At 35.7% G+C, this 19,804-nt stretch overlaps 1 protein-coding gene across 3 annotated transcripts in view; it reads left to right on the forward strand.

Moving 5' to 3' along the window:
• Positions 1-19,804, forward strand: part of si:dkey-100n23.5 (cyclic AMP receptor 3) — a 676,569-nt gene that overhangs the window by 621,399 nt on the left and 35,366 nt on the right. For all 3 annotated transcript variants that reach the window (XM_039745090.1, XM_039745091.1, XM_039745092.1), the window contains one exon: positions 3,212-3,359. In XM_039745090.1, the coding sequence (XP_039601024.1) occupies positions 3,212-3,359 (148 nt within the window). The remainder of the gene's footprint in view (positions 1-3,211; positions 3,360-19,804) is intronic.

The following is a 19,804-nucleotide window of genomic DNA, read 5'->3' on the forward strand; positions in this document are numbered from 1 at the left end:
CATGTATTGAAATATCATTGTTTAACAGCTGTTCTTCCTAAAGCAGCCTACATCAAAACAATTAATCTTAAAAAGACATTTGTAAACCTTGAGAAAGGTGACATATTCCATGCATTTATGGCAGATTTTAGAAAAATGTACAAACTCTTCCCCCTTAAATAACTTTATTTGCAATTTAAGCAATATAAGGTCTGCATCTTGTGATCTTCTGAGATCATTAGATTGTGATTACTATAAAATATTAGCAGTTTGACTTCGAGGGTTTGGTTGAGTGGACTCAGTTTAGCTCACATAAATTTACCGGGTATTATTAAGGTTAAGTTCAGCTTCCCAAGTTTTGATATAGCCATAGAAGGAATTCAGAAAAGGAAAAACTCTCTAAGTGCTCGACAGATCACCTGCTGCTTGGCATGGCCATGAACCATAAGCTGAAGCTCTTTTTTTTTTTTTAAACATCCAGTGTGCCTACTCCAGTGATATGCCCTGGTGGAAAATTTCACTAGTTAGTCACATTTTGCCTGAAGAAATTCTGTTGTGCTTTTGAATTTGCCTTTCTTCATCTTAATCATTTGGTCTATCCAGTACCAGTGCACTTGCTTTGAACCAATCAAATGTCTTGCTAAGTGGCATTGATCCTACAGCCTTTCATCAAAAATTAATTCCTCTATCTTCACATATAAAACTGTTATCAGTGCTGGCATGACACTCAGCTTAGAATTTTCATTGGACAAGTAGGATTGTATTAGAATATAAAAAGCTAGATATTGTAGATTCTGTGTTATGGCAGAATATGCTAAACAGAAGGAATCTTTTTGAGTCAGTAAGATAGTCCTTTTTTTAGCACCAATAAGAGAGCTACTACTGAGAGGGGAAAGCCAGATTGCATTTGACAATTTCAGGCTCCCAATATGCACTAGTTTCACTTGTCAGTGGCACATTCACAAGTCATCTTGCTAGCGCACCAGTTTCATTGGTGTGAAGTTAGTCAACATGCTTTTTAACTCACCATTTTCAACCTCATGGGTATCTCCCAGCTAGACTGTGCCACCCATGGGATCATTTTAGAGAGACGTAATTTCAGACCCAGCAGTCTGGATGTCTGTTACTCATTCTTATTTGCAAAAAAAGCAGTAGTATTAGTGGAACTGTCGTTGCACCTTTTCACTCCCTGTACCTGATTAACCTGATTTATACAATGTCTTAAGCTTTGATGTATTTTGTGTATCCTCTGACGTGTTAAGGGAATATTTGATTCATATTTACAGACGTTTATGAATGTTAAGCTTAAATGAGGTTAAAATATTGAATCATGTCTATAAAAAAGAACCTTATTCAGTAGAAGCAAAGCATATACATTCAGATCACTGAATTATAGTGCCAATTTGAAGCTCTTTTTTCATTTTTTATAATGGGAGTGCTTGAATTATGTTTACCCTTGGCTTAACACATTTTGCAAAATTTAAGTGGTACCACCTTACTTATTAATTGACCACTGTCTAATACAATTAATCTATCCACATTTCAGATAATCCTTTTGTTGTCTTGTGAGTTCTCACTTTGAAATGTTATTTACTTCAAGATGTGCTGTGCTGTCAACTGTCAGATGTAATTTTCATCTGTGTGTGTGTGTTAGTGAGACATCACTCCCAGAGTGTTTTCCTGTCTTACCTTCAGTACTCCAGGGCTTGTGTCACACTTCCTGTAACACTGTACATGTGTTTAAAATTGTCTGTGGTGGCATGATGTTATCTTTTCCATGCTCTGTTGACCTTTTTAGGTAAATTACTGTAAAATGCAATAGCACCTACATTCTTGAACATGTCCGTCAGACCATATGTATGAAACAAGTTGGCTTCCAGTGGATTAATTTCACTCAAATTTGGTACACTTTTCTTCAGGAAAGTTTGCTGGAAAAGTTTCTTTTTTTGTAATATTTCGAGTAGAACATACTGGATACATTTTTGAAATTTGAAAACTTCCCATTGTAAAGGGATTCTTTAGGGATCTTAAAACAAAAGCATCCTATGGGTTTAATTACTGATTAATGTACTATTTCAGAATTCAGTTTAGAATATATTTGACTGATATATTTTCCTTTTTTCATCTTTGTTTGGTACTGCTGATGCCAAAATAAATCTCCCAATTCAAGTGTTTGACATGGTAGTAGAGTTACGTTTGGATAGATTATAACTCTCCATTGGAATCATATTTTCAAAAATGTTATAATTGTAAGCAAAAAAAAAATGTGATGTATCTGTCTTTTTTAATGACATAGGCAAAATTAAAAAATGCTTCATCTTTCAGCACTGTTACCTCCATCCCCAAATGCACCTGAATGTTACACCATGTGGATATTTTATACATTTCCGTGCTTTTGTGTGTGTGTTTTGTATAGTAGTGGTTACTTCCATGTATTTCTGTTTAAAGCAATAAAAAATAAGTGGGCTACAATTCTTTTTGACATTGTATACCATCTTGTATAATTCTAAGGAATCCTACCAGTGCAGAAAGATGCAAATGCACTCAAGCAGAGTAGTGTGAAATAAAGGTCAAATATACAAATGGCAAGGCTTTTGCCTTTCCTACTCATGGAAAACAAGCAATTGCTCATCTGTTTGAAACATTATTTATTTTAAGATTATTTATTTTTTGCTATTTTTGTGTCAGTTAATCTGTAACAGCTGTATTTTATTTTTGTAAAGTATAAAGTGTAAATATGTGCATGGATTTAAAATATTTTTACAACAGTTTAAAAAAACACTATTTTACAGTGTAAATGCATCGTCATTAGATATCAAAATAGCTAAAGATATGCATTAAATAGTCTATTAAATACCATAGAATCTGTTTCTGGCGTGTAGAGGCCTACCTGAGAACTGCAGACACTCTATGTTGGCAGGTTTACAAATTATAAATGGATTTAATTGGAATGTTCACAGGCAGTCTCATAGTGACAGGGAGCCTTGGTACTAAAACCAGTTCTCTCACGCCTTGCCACCTTCGCTGGCAGTCATTTAAAGGCTGAAGCAAAATGACAGGCCTGTCTGCCTTAATACTACCTGTGAAATATGCTGGGGACCCCGTCTCCAGATATAGCATGTTTGTGATTCTCATAGGCACTGCTTTAGCTATACATGAAGAGGGAAACAGATGTGAAATTAAATGTCTCATTTTGTGTGTGTATTTTTTTTTCTTTCTTCTCTTCCCTCAGACTCCACAATGCTTTCTACCCCAGCCAGCCTGTCTTCACATTGACACTTTTGCATGTTATTTCTGCTCCTCTACACGGTCTGGCCAATGCTTTTGTGTTTGGCTTGGACAAAGACACCTGGAGCCAACTTAGTGTCAACAGCCTGCAGGTAATATTACCTTATCTTAATGATTGATTTACAAATGGCCACCTACTGAAGTATGAGCAAACAAGCAAGTTAAGCACCTTTCACACTAGCACTGCAGCTAAAGGTGAAATCTATCATTTTTTAGCCTGGGGTACAACTGTGCATAATACAAAAGTGCCTACATTGGTTGGAAGAAGGGGCACTGATGTTAAAAGAAATTCACAGATTGGGGGAATCTAAATGAAAGAAAATTGCCTTGTTGAGGTTTCATATATTTATTTTTCGTTCTGCTCTTTTTTGGCTTATTGTGACTTTTTGATTCCCTAAAAAGGCAGAGCTGAGTTTTTATCCATTCCTTAAGAGTACTTTATAGGTCTTGTACCTCTTTAGGTTGCATTTTTGTTCTTTACTTTCAAGATGAGATGCTCTTATTGACCATTATTGTTTTAATATTCAGTATGTTTTATCACCTATTGATATGATGTTCTTCATTTTCTGAAGATTTCAGGAGATTTTAAATATTAGAAATGAGAAATTCCTGGTAATGATATATTCAATTATATGCCTATATATTATAAAGATCATTGGTGGCCCTTTTCCACATTTTGTTTTGCCTTGTTATCACTGCATTGTTGAAGCCCACTTAATCCATATTAGGGCTATGGGGGGCTGGAGCGTAGCCTATCCTGTTAGGTTTAGGTGTAATGCATGAACTAGATGATGAAAAACAGGGTATCCAGAGGAAATGCAGTGCTCTAGCAGGGATTTAAATCCAAGACTCTAGATCTGGGAGGCAGCAAAGAAAACCACTGCACCAGCATGCTGCTGTGTTCTGAATAGTGCTATATAACAACAACAACAACAATTATTTATATAGCACATTTTCATACAAAAAGTAGCTCAAAGTGCTTCACATAATGAAGAATGGAAAAATAAAAGACATAGTAAGAAAAGAAAATAAGTCAACATTAATTAACATAGAATCAGAGTAAGGTCCAATGGCCAGGGTGGACAGAAAAAACAAAATAAAAAAAAAAAAAACTCCAGACGGCTGTAAATTATTATGTAATGTTTGATTAAGTGATTATTATACTTTACATTTTAACATTTTCCTAGAAACACAATTTTTTTTAGAGTTTTATGCATAAATGAAAAATAATCTGCTCTCTCTGGATAGTTCGATACAACTAAATTTATGGTCTTATTTATCCAAAACAGCTTGACAATTACCATTTGAATTTTTTTTTTTTTTTACAAGTACGGCCGTGGTAGGTTTAGTCAGGGTCACACATTGATGGATGTTATTAAACTAACATCTTTATGGTAAATAGTCCTATGTCACATTCACCAAGCTATGCTATCTTTAAAAGAGAGAGATGCAATCTAAAACACTGCTTGTCACTGCAAACTGGAGTCTGATATTTTTTGTGTCATTTAGCATAGCTATAAAATAAATTGTAATGCAGAAGGAAACATTTGGAAAGTAAATCAGACTTACACGTACAGTAGGAAATTGGTTTGCATGTTGTTTCAGTCGACATTATGTTTTCTCAGTGTTGTGGTTATTATTTTTTAAAACTGTAATGTGAATATATCCATCAGATGTTGATTGTTTCATAATTTGGCGGTGTTGGGTTAAAAGCCAATTTGCAATACTATGTGAAAAAAAATCTGAAGAGACAGAAACCTGGTTTTAATTGCACACCCTGGTATAAAGCCTACATCTTTAATCGTGTTTCACTTGTGCAGTTTTGATACTGACGTGTGATGCATTGCACTCATAGAAAGGATACACTTTTAATTGACTTTTATGATACTATGAATTCTTAGTGTACACTCATATTTTTTTTTCTGATTTTAGAGTTTTAAGGTTGGCCACAATTTTATGTAAAGTCATGACCAGCAGTTTCTTTTTTTCTTTATAATCTAGCAATTATTAACTTAAACCTCAAGCTTTTTTGTTAAGAAGATACCAGCTGCAAGTGGAAATCCATTGTTTTACTTTAATTAGCAGTGTACCATACCTTCTCACTGAAAGATTAATTAAACAAGCCTTTTCTTGAGCTTAGTTTTAAGATGCCGTCTGTCTCCCCTGTCTGTGTATTAGCTAGAGTAGGCCGTTTGAAAAAAAGTGACTAGGATTTGAGGAAACTGGCAGCAGTTGGCCAGTAGGGACGTTACATTAAAAATTGTTCCCACACACTGGCTTGAAAAAACACCTTTTAATTAATCAGCTGAAAGTGACGAAAAGAGGTTTGAATAACTTGCTTTACAACGTCTAATTTATGGCCTAATAACCCAACCGTCTGACTTTGCAAATCACTGTATTGCTACGTTTCACTATTGCAGGTGTTAATTTGATTTGTATATAGTACTTGTCATGGACTCATGCTCAAAGCTCTTAATGTATTAACAGTAAGATGCAAACCGTGCAACACTTGCATATGTAACACACAAATTACACACAGAAAACAAATAATTTCTATGATTCACATAAATAAATCATGGCAATATAAAATGCATGAACATTATCTTTGATTCAATGTATGGCCAGGTGACAGCAAAGGAGATGGCCACCTTTCCCATTCTGAGCACTGTGTCTTAGACAGTGTAATAAGAAGCAGAACAGTTTCCTTTCTTCTTGAATCCCAATATTTTAATCACTATGTGTGCTCTTTATATTACTGTTTTTTTTTTTTTTACTTGATGGAATTTGCTGGCTCTCTCCATCTCAGTCTCTTCTACTGGTCTGCTATGGTATTAAGCTTTGGTGCTAGGAAGACAGAAAACATTTGATGGACTGGCAGCCAGTCTAAGCCTGGATACTTATCTTTAGAACTTTAGACAAATGTAGACTAGAACAGGCCATTTTGCCCAACAAAGCTCACCAGTCCTATCCACTTAATCCCTCCAAAATAAAATGGTCTAGTTTTGAAGGTCCCTAAAGTTCTACCTTCTGCCACACTACTTGGTAACTGTGTGTGTGGTTCTCTATGTGAAGAAGAACTTCCTAATGTTTGTGCAAATTTTACCATTAACAAGTTTCCAACTGTGTCCCTGTGTTGTTGCTGGACTCATTTTAAAGTAATAGTCTCGATACACTGTATTAAGATCATAATTTTAAACACAATCATGTCATCTCTTAATCTTCTTTTTGCTTAGATTGAAATGCCTCAACTCTTTAACTCTTTCCTGATAACTCATCCCCTGTAGCCCTGGAATCGGCCTAGTTACTCCCCTCTGGACTTTTTATAGCACCACTATGTCCTTTTTGCAGTCTGGAGACCATAATTGTACACAGTACTCCAGATGAAGCCTCACCAGTGTGTTATAAAGGTTGAGCATAACCTCCTTGGCGTCGTATTCTACAATTATGCTATATATTATGTCTGGAAGTAGAAAGAGACAATCCACTAAGACTCCTAAATCCTTCTTATATGGTGAACTTTAAATTTTCAAACCCCCCTATTGTGTGTTCAAACCTAACATTTTTACTTCTTATGTGTAACATTTTATATTAACTTACATTTCATCTGCCGCAAATCTGCCCTAGCCTGTATGCTAAGTCCCACTGTAATGATTCAACAGATTCTAGGTTATCTGCTAACTCTTCTAGTTTGGTATCATCTATGGACTTATCCAACATGTAATTTATATTCCTATCCAAATCACTTACACTTCCAGTCAAAAGGTTTAGAAGACCACAATTTTTCCAGTTTTTTTTTTCAAATGTAATAAGTTGAATAGGTTACAACCTACAGATGTTCTGCAGCAATTGAAGTAAATTAAGTATTGCAAGTAGAAGCAAACAATTTCCACAGGTGTCCCAAGTTCTATTGATTACTTAAAAACCTTGTGTCTGTCTTCAAGCAGAGTTGGAACAGACTGTGTTACTACACCTTCTGAAGTACTACTTGGACAATATTACAATGTAGAAAGTTGTAAATTCCATTGATAATGACAAGAAAATGGCACTTAACAAAAGAAATAAGGAAGACAGTCCACCTGGATTGGGACCAGAGTGCAGCCATGCAGTGGGTGGCACCTTAGCACCACACTGGAACAGTGTGAGGTTTTTTACAATGGCTGGAGTACCAATTTGTACCACCATCCCCCAGAGTTTTCCCTGCAAGTTGGAGGACCTGTTTGAAACATAGTATTATTACCCTAGGAAGTGTAGGCCTTTCATGTAGAGAAATTGCAAAAAAAAATGCCAGTGAGTAAGGTGTCCTACACAATCCAACGGTAATTGGAAACTGAAAGAAACTCTGATAGGAAAATATCTGGCCAACCCAAAGTCAAAACACATTCAGAAGATAAGTTTCTGAGGGTCACCAGTTTGTATGACAGGCACCTCACAGCACAACAGCTTCAAGCACTGCTTAATAGTGGTCGAAAAAAGAAAGTCTCAGTTTCTATTATGAAGAGGAGACTTTGTGCTGCAGGTTTGACTGGCCATTCCTTAAAGGTCAGAATAGAGCTTTGAAATACTATCTGTGGACTGCTGCATGCTGGAAGAATGTTTTATGGATTGATGAATCAAAATTTGAAATATTTTGTTCTTCACGCAAGGTGTTTGCATACCGTTGAGTTGGTGAAAGGATGGTTCCTCAGTGTGTGACACCAACTGTCAAACATGGAAGAAGAAGTGTGATGGTCTGGTGTTCTTTTGCTGGAAGCAGAGTTGCTGACTTGTACTGACTGACTGGCATTCTGAATCAAAAGGGTTACCACAGTTTGTCTGTTATATCAGCAAAAAGTGGCTACTTTGATGAATCAAAAATTTTGTACACTTAATGATTCCTTGACTTATTTTTTATTTGTCATTGTTCATTTGTTCTATGATTTCCTGAAAAATTAAGACATTAAACTGTGCATATCCATAAAATCTGAGGCGTTCTAAAACTTCTGAATTGTAGTGTGTATATATTAACAGCAGTTGTCCTAGCACTGCCCCCTGTGACACGCCACTCTTTAACATGGCCTAATGTTAATAAAGTTCCTCACACCGTAACCCTCTGCTTCCTGTGTTTTAGCTAATTCTACACTCATCCACACACTACACCCTAAACCTTGCACATCTTTTAGTTTGTTTGCCAACTTTTCATGTGGTCTCTTATCAAATACTTTCTGAAAGTCAAAATAAATAATACCACATGCACCACTTTGGTCTTATCATTTTGTTGCTTCCTCACTGTATTCCAGCATTTTAGTAAAACATGACCTCCATCTTCTGAACCCATGCTAACTGTTCAGTAAAACTCCTGTTCTGGCCATGTGTTTTTCAGTCTTTTCCTTAATAATCCCTTCAATTAGTTTACCTGTTATACACATTAAGCTTGCTGGTCTATAGTTACTTGGATCTACCCAATCATCCCTTTTATATAACAAGATAATATTTGCCATTTTCCAGTCTTTTGGAATTTCTCCAGTTTGCAATGACTTCATAAAAATATGAGTCAAGAGTTTCTATACGTATTCACTACTTTTTTTTATACATAAGGATAAATATTATCTGATACTGGTGATTTGTGTTATTTCAGCCTATGTAATCTAAGCAGTACTTCTCCTTCTACAATTTACAAATCTCTCAAATCCTCCTTAGTTGTCCTTTTTACTGCTGCAAGGTTATCTACTTCCTCACATGTGAAGAGTCTGTTTGAGTCATTTTTCACCCTATGTTATATTACTCTCAAACTGCCTTTTAGCTTACCCAGTATCCTTCTTAATGGCTACCCTCATGCTGTCATAGGCCCTCTGATTCATAATGGCATGAGTAGTCTTATATGACTTATACACCTGTTTTTTACTTTGCAGCTTTTTTGTGAACCCATTTTGTTTTTTTAATTCCTACTAATTCCAATGATGCATGATTTTCCATGTATTGCTGTTGGCATAAGCTGTAGTGAAGAGACAGAATACTGGAATACAGACTACTGAAGGTAGTCTGCTTGTTTTGTAATTTTAACAGAAGAACCTTTACTAAGGTGTAGGGAAACATCTGCAACAAAACTATCAAATATAATGAACAAATAATGTTGAAACACTGCTGACGGTACACTGAACTCCAGCTCAATGTAAGATGCTGTACTGGCATACATACTGGATGAATTAGGAAATGACTAATTTCTGAGGGATGCATGTCTGGCTAATGTAATTTTCTTTTTATATTAAGGGTTCTGTTATTTTTATATTAAGGTGGGTTTATTGATATTATTATGTTTATCTTTGGTTCTCTTTTCTTTATAGCTCCCTATTTTTCCAAGTGCAGGTATGCAGAGGCAATAAGCACCATACAATAAGCATATCTGGATCGGTACCAGTCTACAGGGTACACATACTTGCTCATCACAGGACACATTATAGCTACAATTCACCCCTAATGTGTACTAGGTTATGGAATATAACTCATGTGAATTCTATACGTAGTTAGTACCTGTGCTGGGATCTCAACAAATGGCTTTCAAGATGTTGTAAATAAGGTCTATTTGGAAACAACCATCAATACTTAACTGAAGGCTAAAATTTTGCATATTATTGGACAGTGTTATGAAATGTACAGTAAACTGGCTATAGCGTTAATTAATGAACCCTAATTAATTACCACAGATACAATTGGATTTGGATATAAATTGCCACGGGCACTGGGGGATTTGGGTTTAACTATACCAGCTATAGACAGGCTTGGATTTAACCTTCACACAAACTACTTCGCCTGACTGGACCTAACATTTTTAGTTTCTCATATACGAAGTATAGGGAAAGTATTGTAATCGTCCAAAAATTCGACATCAAGATTTTGATGAATCTCAACATTTTAGACCTCCCTGACTTTCTCATATACAAAATATGGGCAAAGTATTGGAATCTTCCAAAAAATTCTATTTCAAGATTTTGATGAATCTCTAAGGTTTAGACCTAACTGAGTCCGAAAGTACAATTTTTGGAATTATGTCTGTGTGTCTGTGTATGTAAATATGATAACTTGAGTACGCTTTCACTTAGGTCAACCAAGTTTTGCAAACAAATATTAGGTACAAAACATAGATTTCTATCAACTTTTGGGCTATTTCTGCTAACTGGAAGTGGTACTTTACCTGATGAAATGCTAAATTTTCTTTTTTTATGCAGAGTCTGATTTATTAAACTTTACTTTTATAATAATTGTTCTATATATTATTAATTTGATTTGATTTGTTATTGGTGGTTCTTTAATGTACATAATATAAAAATATAGTCATTTTCTTGCAGTTTACTCCTCATATATCCGAGTATAAAGTCTAGGCGACATCACTCCCGATTTTTCACTTTTTAGTTGTAAATATGGTCTGACACAATAAAATGAATCATTTTCTAAACTGCTAGAAAGCCCAATATTGATTTCCAACATCAAAATAACTTTTTCAAAATTTCTCAAGTCAGTCATTCTGGCACTGTTGAAGCAGTAAAGTAAGGTACAAATTCTAGGCCAAATAATTTAATTTTCCAAGTTAGATATCAAATGAAGCACCTTTCACCATCAGAAAGAGTAATCAATTATATCTTTAAAGCATTTTAAAAGAGGAATAAATATATGGATGACACATTTAACCCCGACTTGCAGCCCTGTTACTTCACAGACCTCACGATTCTCCATTCTCATAAGAAGTCTTGTGTTAAGCCCCCGTTTGGCCTCGGCCTCACTAGTGGACAAACCCCTTGACCTAAAGTTCAAGCCATTAGCTTAAGCCCTAAAGTAAAGTGACTTTTAAAAAGAGAAGAATGGGTTTGTTTCATGATCAGTTTTTAAAGGGCCTCCTCTCAGTTTTATTTAGTTAAAGTTTATTTTAATAATTTTAATGATTTTTATTTTACTGAACATCTTTGTAATCCTCACAACCACTACTGAATAAATTAAGCTTTACTAGATGACACCTTCTTAATTCTAATGTTGTTTCCTTTGTTGTTCTTTTGCCTTTACAGAGCTAACATTTTAAAAACTCATCCCTAATGCCCTTCTGACTTTTTGAATTTAAGACATAATGACAAAAGTAAATATATCACTTTAAAGATGGAGATAGGGATTTTTCAAATAATTTTTGCTTTTCTGTCATCCACAGTCACAGTGGTGATTCTTCATTAACTATTAGATTGAACCTTTTCTCAGGCGCTTCCATTTTGAGAATCTTTGATGCATAGCATTAAAATATTGCATTGATCAAACATTAAGCTTTTGAGGCTTCGTGCTCCAAGAGCCAAAGGAGGCATCAATTCTGTTTCTGTGATTATCCTTGATATTTTAACAGCAGTAAATGTGGTAATACCCTTAATATCACTGCAGGTGTAGTTTTAAAGTACATAGCGCATCAGAAACAACAACAGCAGCAGCAAAAATGTCTGTTTTGTGAGGCACAGAGAAAAATATTGTGTTCCCTCAGAGGTTTCCATGTAGATGATACCAACTTCTTCACATTAATGTCTGAGCCTCTAGCTGTCTGTCTGTGAAAATTCAGCATTGTTACAGACAAGAAACAAAGAGAAGAATAGATGCCCTGGTCTAGTGTGCACTGCTAATTTATTTACAGCACACCTGCTCCCCCCACTGCCCAGCAGCACTAAACAAACAGCCTCATGCAGGCATTGCCCTTCTTCTCAGTGGGTTATAGTGGTGAGCTGAAAGGAAGAGGTCACAACACAATGTAACCTAGTTTATATCAAGGTAATACTAAACAAAAATAAAAAAGGACAATCGCAAAAAACTATAGACACACCTGTAAATACACAAACTTCCATACAATCCATATGAGAAGCAGTAAATGTAAAGAAAATCTTAATTAACATACCATACCACCACCCATAAAAAAGGACTTTTAGTGTAATCATCAATACATAGTCCTCCTGGAAGCATGGTTTATTCTAGTGGTGAAAAGTTTTAAATGGATCACTTAGTTTTTTCAGGGATTGTTCAGTCATAGATTTCATTTACATAATATTAGTGAGCTGGCAAGATCACAGTTTTCACCTGTGACCATCAGTCATGTTTATCTCAACAAACTCAAACACAACTTAAGTTGTAGGTATGGCTCCTGTGTATGAGAGAGATAGATAGATAGATACTTTATTAATCCCTAGGGGAAATTCACAGGCATTCACAGATGACAACTAACAAGATCTCACCAGAAAGTACAATGCAAACAATGCGACCACAGGGAAAGGAGAAAGACTGTTGTTTTGGAAAGAAAAAAATGGAACAGAGGCTTGTCTGTCCAATTTTTTGTACCATGATAGAAAAGAAAAACAAAAAAGATGGGCATTGACTGTGGCTGAACTCCCCATACCTGGAAAACACACTATCAGGCAGAACATTTATTGGCTGTCAAAATGTGGTAAGCTTGTGACACATTTGAAACCAGAAACTGGGCCGAGAAGTCATGTAATCTGTCATCCCTGCAATTTCTAGGCGTGCAATCTGACATTCTCAAGGTGAAAAAATCTAGCAACTGCAGTCATTACATTTAATGTGCATAAAACCCATTGCCAGTAGAAATCCAGCCTAGTGTGAAATACACTGTATATTACCTTGGGTTATAGCCTCCATGTAAAAACACTTACTTAGGATTGCCCAGACCTGATGCTGATTCACTCTTGCAAATTAGTTAAAGAATTTATTTCGAAAGGTATGATGAATATCTGCAACTGCCACGTGCATAGCATGTGGATTGGAATAGCCAGCAATAACATAATTTTGGTCCAACCTGGAACGACCTCCATGGCCTTTTAAGGTTACCAGGTAAGGATATCTTTTATCATTTACCACTACAATTTAGATTTGAACTAGCCCTTGCCTTGCATGGTTAAAAGCATTATTAGTCTTTTTCAAGATAACTAGAGGGAGAAAACAAGTTATGTTTCCAAAATTCCAGTTATGAAAACTAGCTTATAGTAGGGCTAATGCAATAGAAAATACTGTATATGGCAAAGACAGGACCCTTGCAAGGAAGGAGTGGACATAATCAGGATGTGAATGAAAGACGTATAAGTACATAGTAGATGCGCCTTAAGTTTTAAAGGCCGCACAAATCAGAAGATAATACAATAAATAGAAGAAAGTGAGATGAAAGTATAAGTGAAAACCTTGCAACATGCACAGTGTTAAAAGATTTTAGAAGGTTATTTCTATTATAAATTGCCATTTGGAAGTAATGGGAATAACTTCAAGTTAAACAGAACATGTTATCCAAAGTAGAAGGTAAGCAATTTCATTTCCTTTAACATGTACTGAAGCCTGCATTACATTTTACTTGCTGCCAATCCAAATCATTTCATCCCCTCTGCATTTTATTCCTATTGGTGTGAACAGTGTTGCCTTATTTGTGAATTTGTCCCTCTACATCTTTGTGTCATTCCAAAATAGTTACAAAAGCACCTTCTGAAAAGCAAACTTACTGCTTTCATCCATCTAAATTGAAATCCTGCACTATGGGTTACTTGCCTACAGTTCATTGCCAGCTAGTTCGACATCTTTGATATTCTGTTGATTTGGGCTGGCTTATAGCATAACATTTGTGCCTCAAACATGTGGTGGAAAAGACTTATGATTGTCCTTCATCCCTCTTTTGAAGATTCACTTTCCCCAGCTGATATCACTGGTTGCACTGCTAGAAACACATTAACCTCTACTCAACACCCAGGATCATATGATAACTCAACAAGTGCTGTGTTCAACAAGTCACCTTTGTTACAGACTTCCCATAAGTCATCACAGCCAGTAGTTGGATTCTGTCATAAAACTGACGTAACCTAATTAATGATAACCCTGATAGAGATGAGGAATGGTTGGTGAAATTGGCCAAACACACACATCCTAGATTTAAAGTCTGTTTGGTTATTCCTCCACCATTGCTGAAAAGCACACTTCCACCTTATGTGTGCCTTCAGGATTTCCCAAATATAGCCTGGTATATTCCATCAAATAGTTCCTCAGTGCCAGCCATAGTCAAGTATGTATAATATACTGCATTTCCTAAGGGTCTTGCAACAACTAACTAGCAGGCAGACATCCATCAGCTTCATGTAATTCACTGCAGCCTGGCTCAAAAAGTGTTTGTCTGCAAACAGTCTCAGTTTCCTGTCACTGTTAAACACATAGTAAGACATTGAAAATATCAGGTATTCTTTTAGTCTAAAGTAGCTGGGTCTCTATACACTGGAATGACATGAACATCCCTAACACTGAGATATGGATAAGAACTGCTGTGCATTTCCTGAAAAAAGAGCTAAAGTCACATTAGTATCTGCAAACACCATAGCAACTTCAAATGCCTCAACCAAGCAGCATTAAATACTGATTCTTCCACATCAGCTATAATGTTTAGCCCACCTTCATCTCCTTCTAGTTGCGTTTGCCCATACCTAACTCTTTCATTTGGAACAAACTGATGGGCATTTCTGCAGATAGCAAAGGGTTTTCCTGTGCCACTGGTATCCGTTACTCATCCTGACAAGCTGGCACAAACTCAGATGCCTTGGAATTCAATGTAAGGCAATACAGTCTGTGCTCACAAACACTGGGTCTTATGCTCTTTTTGAAAATATTATGGCCCCCAGAAATCATTAAAGTTATACAGAGTATTGTGCATTTGATGCATAACTAAATATCTTTGCTACTCAAGTTATAAGGAAATAAAACTAAAAGAAATAATCAGGGCCCGATTTGAAAAAAAATGGATTTTGCAACACAGAAAGTAGTGATCACCTGGGAAAAGAAACTAGCAGAAATAGAGCTTGCAGTGCAGTGAAAGGCATTTTTATCAGTCTTATTATATGTGACATCATCTAGGCTATTAGAGTGTTAAGTAAAAACACATTAACTCTCTTTAATGGTCTGTTTAAAGACTAGTGAAAACAATAATTCCCACTGACTCCAAAAAATTCATGTCACTGTCAAAACAATAAGCGATACTCCATCGTGGACAACTCAACCAATCAACAAAGGAAAGAAAAGTATTTGTGCTACAAGATGAAGAGATTCTAATGTTTGCTCTAGCCTTCTGAATAGATGAACGTGTGGCATACATCTCCTTGGATTTGCTGAGAAAAGCCAAGCAAAATGACTCCTTTTAATCATAATGGCTAACATGGTACAACACCCTAGTACCTGGATTTGTTAAAAGACATCTAGAAACCCTTGTTGCATAAAACAATCTGTAGATATACTATTAAATTAGAATGTGCTCCAACACTTTCACTGACTCTTAACAAAGAACACCATGCAACTATTATTGAATAGCTCCAAAAATAATAATATAAGGGAATTATGCAGTCCAGATACATTACCTTTACCTCCTTGCTTTGATTGTATTTTTTGAATGTGATGCACCATATAACTTACGTTTCTGATTTAAGAATATTATTTTGATTACCTGTTTTGTTTGTATTAAAAGGCAAAATATCCACTGGAGCTGAAAACTGCAATATATGTCTTGCTATATTTACCCATAGTGTTAATCAAAGTACACAAGGATGAGTTAAGGTAATTGTTATAGTGCCATCCTTAGAGCAACCCCAATACAGACTGCTCTCCACATAAGATACAGTACACTAGACTGTGGTAGGGCACTGTCCCTTTCCCATAAACAAGCCAAGGCTTCTCTGATGATACAGTCAATTCTAAGGTGATACAACAAACGTGAGAAACCAGACAGACAAACTTCTCTTCTGTTTGCGTGGTCCAAAACACTCACGTTTCTTATTTCGTTTGGATCACACTGTATGCATTGTACCTCTAGGTGAGGGCTCATTTGTTGTCAGCTCTTGCATACAAATGATCCCACCACTACCACTTAAGAAAAAATCAGATGTATTTGACTTTGTCATGGTCATACTGACAGACCAGTCAAACTACATGGTGACTGGCAAATTAAGATTATGTAAATAAATCTGTGAGTGAAAATCAAAGGAAAAATTTTGTAGTGTGATGAGGCCTTTGTTGGTTTGATATACAAGTAAGAATTGCACTGTACTCTGCATGTATAACAATACTACTGTTATTACATAAACTCACACAGATTGGTTAGACTGACACACCTCATTCTGACATCAAGTGATGCGAGGATCACTGTCACTGGTTCATGAAAAAACATGCTGGATGTTAATTGGAGTTTAAGGTGACAATAAGCCTAAAGAAAGTTGATGCAACATCTTACCTAGTGCAAAATTTTAGTCAGATAAGTCTGTAAACCGCAAAAACTTACCATTGACTAATCAGGTGCACTTGACTTCAATAACAATACTGTGTGTACAATATTTTAAAATGCTCAGGGGAGTGGGGAAACCTTTTGGTCAGACCTGGAAAACACTGTAATGTCCAACAAAAGTTCTGACAGCATGATTCTAGTTTTACTCAAGAAAGAGACTTGATAATATGAAGATAACAATGGTATTGGTTCACCCTTCATTATGGAGCAAAGGGTAGTCAGTGAAGAGGACTTCCGATAAAGATAAGTGGTTTGAAATCATTAGAAATTATGAGGTGTTGTGTGATCAGCCAAGGGGAGTATGGAATAGGAATGAAAGAATTCTAAGTTCACTGCCTTCAGATCTTTGGAAAAACTGTTACTATACTGATAATGTAAACACAATTCAAGAAAATGTGTGGAGTCCACTCCTGTATTGTAGTATCTTATGTAGGCCCTGAGTTGCAGAAATGCAGTCTATTGTTGTAAGAGTACATTCAGTTCTTTTTTGATAAGGGTATTCTAGCTTTCATTGCTTGGATTGTGCATTAGAGGACATAACCATTGCAGTAATTCAAGTGTAGCTGCTAAAGAGATTATATTTGTAACACATCTCAAAAACCAAAGGACACAGTAGACCTGTTATTTCTGAGGAGATTTTTCCACTTACCATTTTAATGGGGTGATTGGTGATATAAGCTCATTGAAATATATTATTTTAGGATAATTTGTAAAATCATCACACTGCCATATGTTATTTTTACCCATATAATACTAAATCTTTATTTCTTTGCATGAATTTGAAACAAAAAAAATAAATTAAACTAAATTACTCTTGTGAGTTTAGATTCAGTACATTTTTGAATCCGAAACATGCAGAATGAAAAACTACCGGATGAGCAGATAGTTATGGTTTGATTGAGTTTGATTTCGGAAGAAACATTAATTTCTTTACAGAAGCATTGATAGCAATACAGCAGCCAATAATGCTTGCATTCAGACAAAACATCTTTAGCACTTTGGTAGAAGGGACAATGCAATGTGAGTCAGGATAAACAGTAATCAAGAGATGTGTTTGTTATGATATTAGCATTGATTCCCTGATAGACCTGATGCTCAGCAAAACAACAACTGTTAAGTTAATTCAACTTAGAGGTCAGGTCTGACAGGAGTGTGTATGCAGAAACCTGACATCCCATCCAGATCAGCAAGCAGGTAGGACAATCCACAAACTTCATCACTTCAAAAGACTTTATATCCATCGGTTTACTTGAACAATATAGTCTATCTTTAAGGATCACAAGGGCTTATCATGGTAGTATAAGGCCCAAGACATTAATCAGCCCTGGATGAACCACCAGTCCATAGCAGGGTGGACTCACTGACATTGAGCCCATGCTATTTACCATGCAGTTTTTGGGCTACAGAAGAATATTCACACAGACATGTTAAGAATGTTCAAACATTATACTGTCAGGTTCTGGCTCTATTTGATCTTTATTCTTTTATTATTTAAGTGGGCTTCTTGGTGGTGCAGTGGTTAGCACTGCTGCCTCTCCAATCCAGCCTCCTGAGTTGGAATTCCACCCCCAGTTGTTTTCTGTAACTATGGCAAGTTTTCACCTCCTGCCCACATCTGTTTGGGATTTTATTTTGGTATTCTAGATTTCCAAAATACATGCGTGGATGTGGGCTCTGTAAAAGACCAGCTCCCCGCCACGTTCACGGCTGCTTTCTATTGCCAGGATGGGCTCTGACCTTCCACATCTCCTAAATTGGATTAAGCGGTTTAAAAATGTTATAGTATGAATTGCTTTAACGGGCATTTAATGTAAAGTTACAAAGTCTTATTTGCTAAATTTCAATATTTTGTATGCAATTTTTAAACAATATGTTTTGAATTGTATGTCTCAATATGTCAGTACATATTATTTTTTATTTTGTTATCTGTATAGTTAGCAGCTGTAACTGAATATTCATATTTAACTTAAACCATTCAAGGTAAAGCAGCAAAAATGTTTAGTAGATTTTGTGGGTGTTACATGTGGTTTGGGTGGCAGACAAAAGAATCTATTTGCTTTAGCTCTTTCCTCATTGTTGCAGAGCCTAGTGACCTTTATTAGAAATGTCAGGAGATATTGGACTAGATTAAATTTTTTTATACGCAAAGTGGGATCTTTTCTAGAGCTAGGAAAAAAGAAATATGCTTCCTATAGGCCAAAAAACAAATTTAGAAAAATCCTGTGTTTTTACATTTTTTTTTATTTAATACACCACAAGAAATTTAGGGAGCTATGCAAATATTTTTTCTTATAAATGGTATTGTTGTAAAAAGAAAAAAGAGAAAAGAAGATGATTTTTATATACAGTGCCTTTCAAATGCATTCTGTCATTTTTGTTCCATTCACTTCACATCATCTATGTGTTTGTATGTTTTTATCTTGGAGTGTCTCAAATGTTCTTTAGCCTTAAATTTCACATTTTGTTCTCCCAAATGAACTGTGTACCCAATGATTCAAGTTTGAAGTTAAATTAATGTGATGTGTGTAGAGTTTATTACTTGCTCCCTGACCCACATGCAACACATTGCCCCTCTCCAGCACCATGAGCAGCAAACATTGCTAGTTCAATATAGTCCTTATCTTAAAACCTGTGTATTCTACCAAAAGTGATTTCATCAAAAAATAACCTGGAAATATAAAGAAACAAATGACAAAAAGTGCTAAAGACTGGCAGCTGACTGCAAGTGCATTAACTTGGAAAAGATATTGGAGCCTGGTCAGGTGAACAATAAAGCCTGACACACAGCTTAATAGAAGCATACTGTGTTGATGAATGAGTGGGCTGGGGGAAATGGGTCTTCTGCTTTCTTTTAAACTTTTGATTTCTAAACAGACTGCAGTTTTCTTCCAGAAAAGGTGGTGAATATGCAGGAAAAGGATGAAGGTACAACAATAATATACTCATTAGGGAAATCTCTTTCATGCGTAAATGATTACCATGGCACAGGGAGCTGAATATTACACACACAGCATGTTTCAGGTTATTTATTTATTTATATCATTAAGATGTTTGATGACAAAAATCTAATTTTATATTTCATTTTATTTGAATTGAAAATAGAGTCTGCAACATAGTGTTTAATTATTATTTGTAATTCACCATCAGCTGAAATCTCATACTGAAGACTATATAATTTGGCAAGGCACTATACATACAGTATGTGCTATGATTAATAAAACATTTAAAGCT

This window comes from Polypterus senegalus, chromosome 2 (genome assembly GCF_016835505.1).
Source record: "Polypterus senegalus isolate Bchr_013 chromosome 2, ASM1683550v1, whole genome shotgun sequence".
Lineage (NCBI taxonomy): Eukaryota > Metazoa > Chordata > Cladistia > Polypteriformes > Polypteridae > Polypterus > Polypterus senegalus.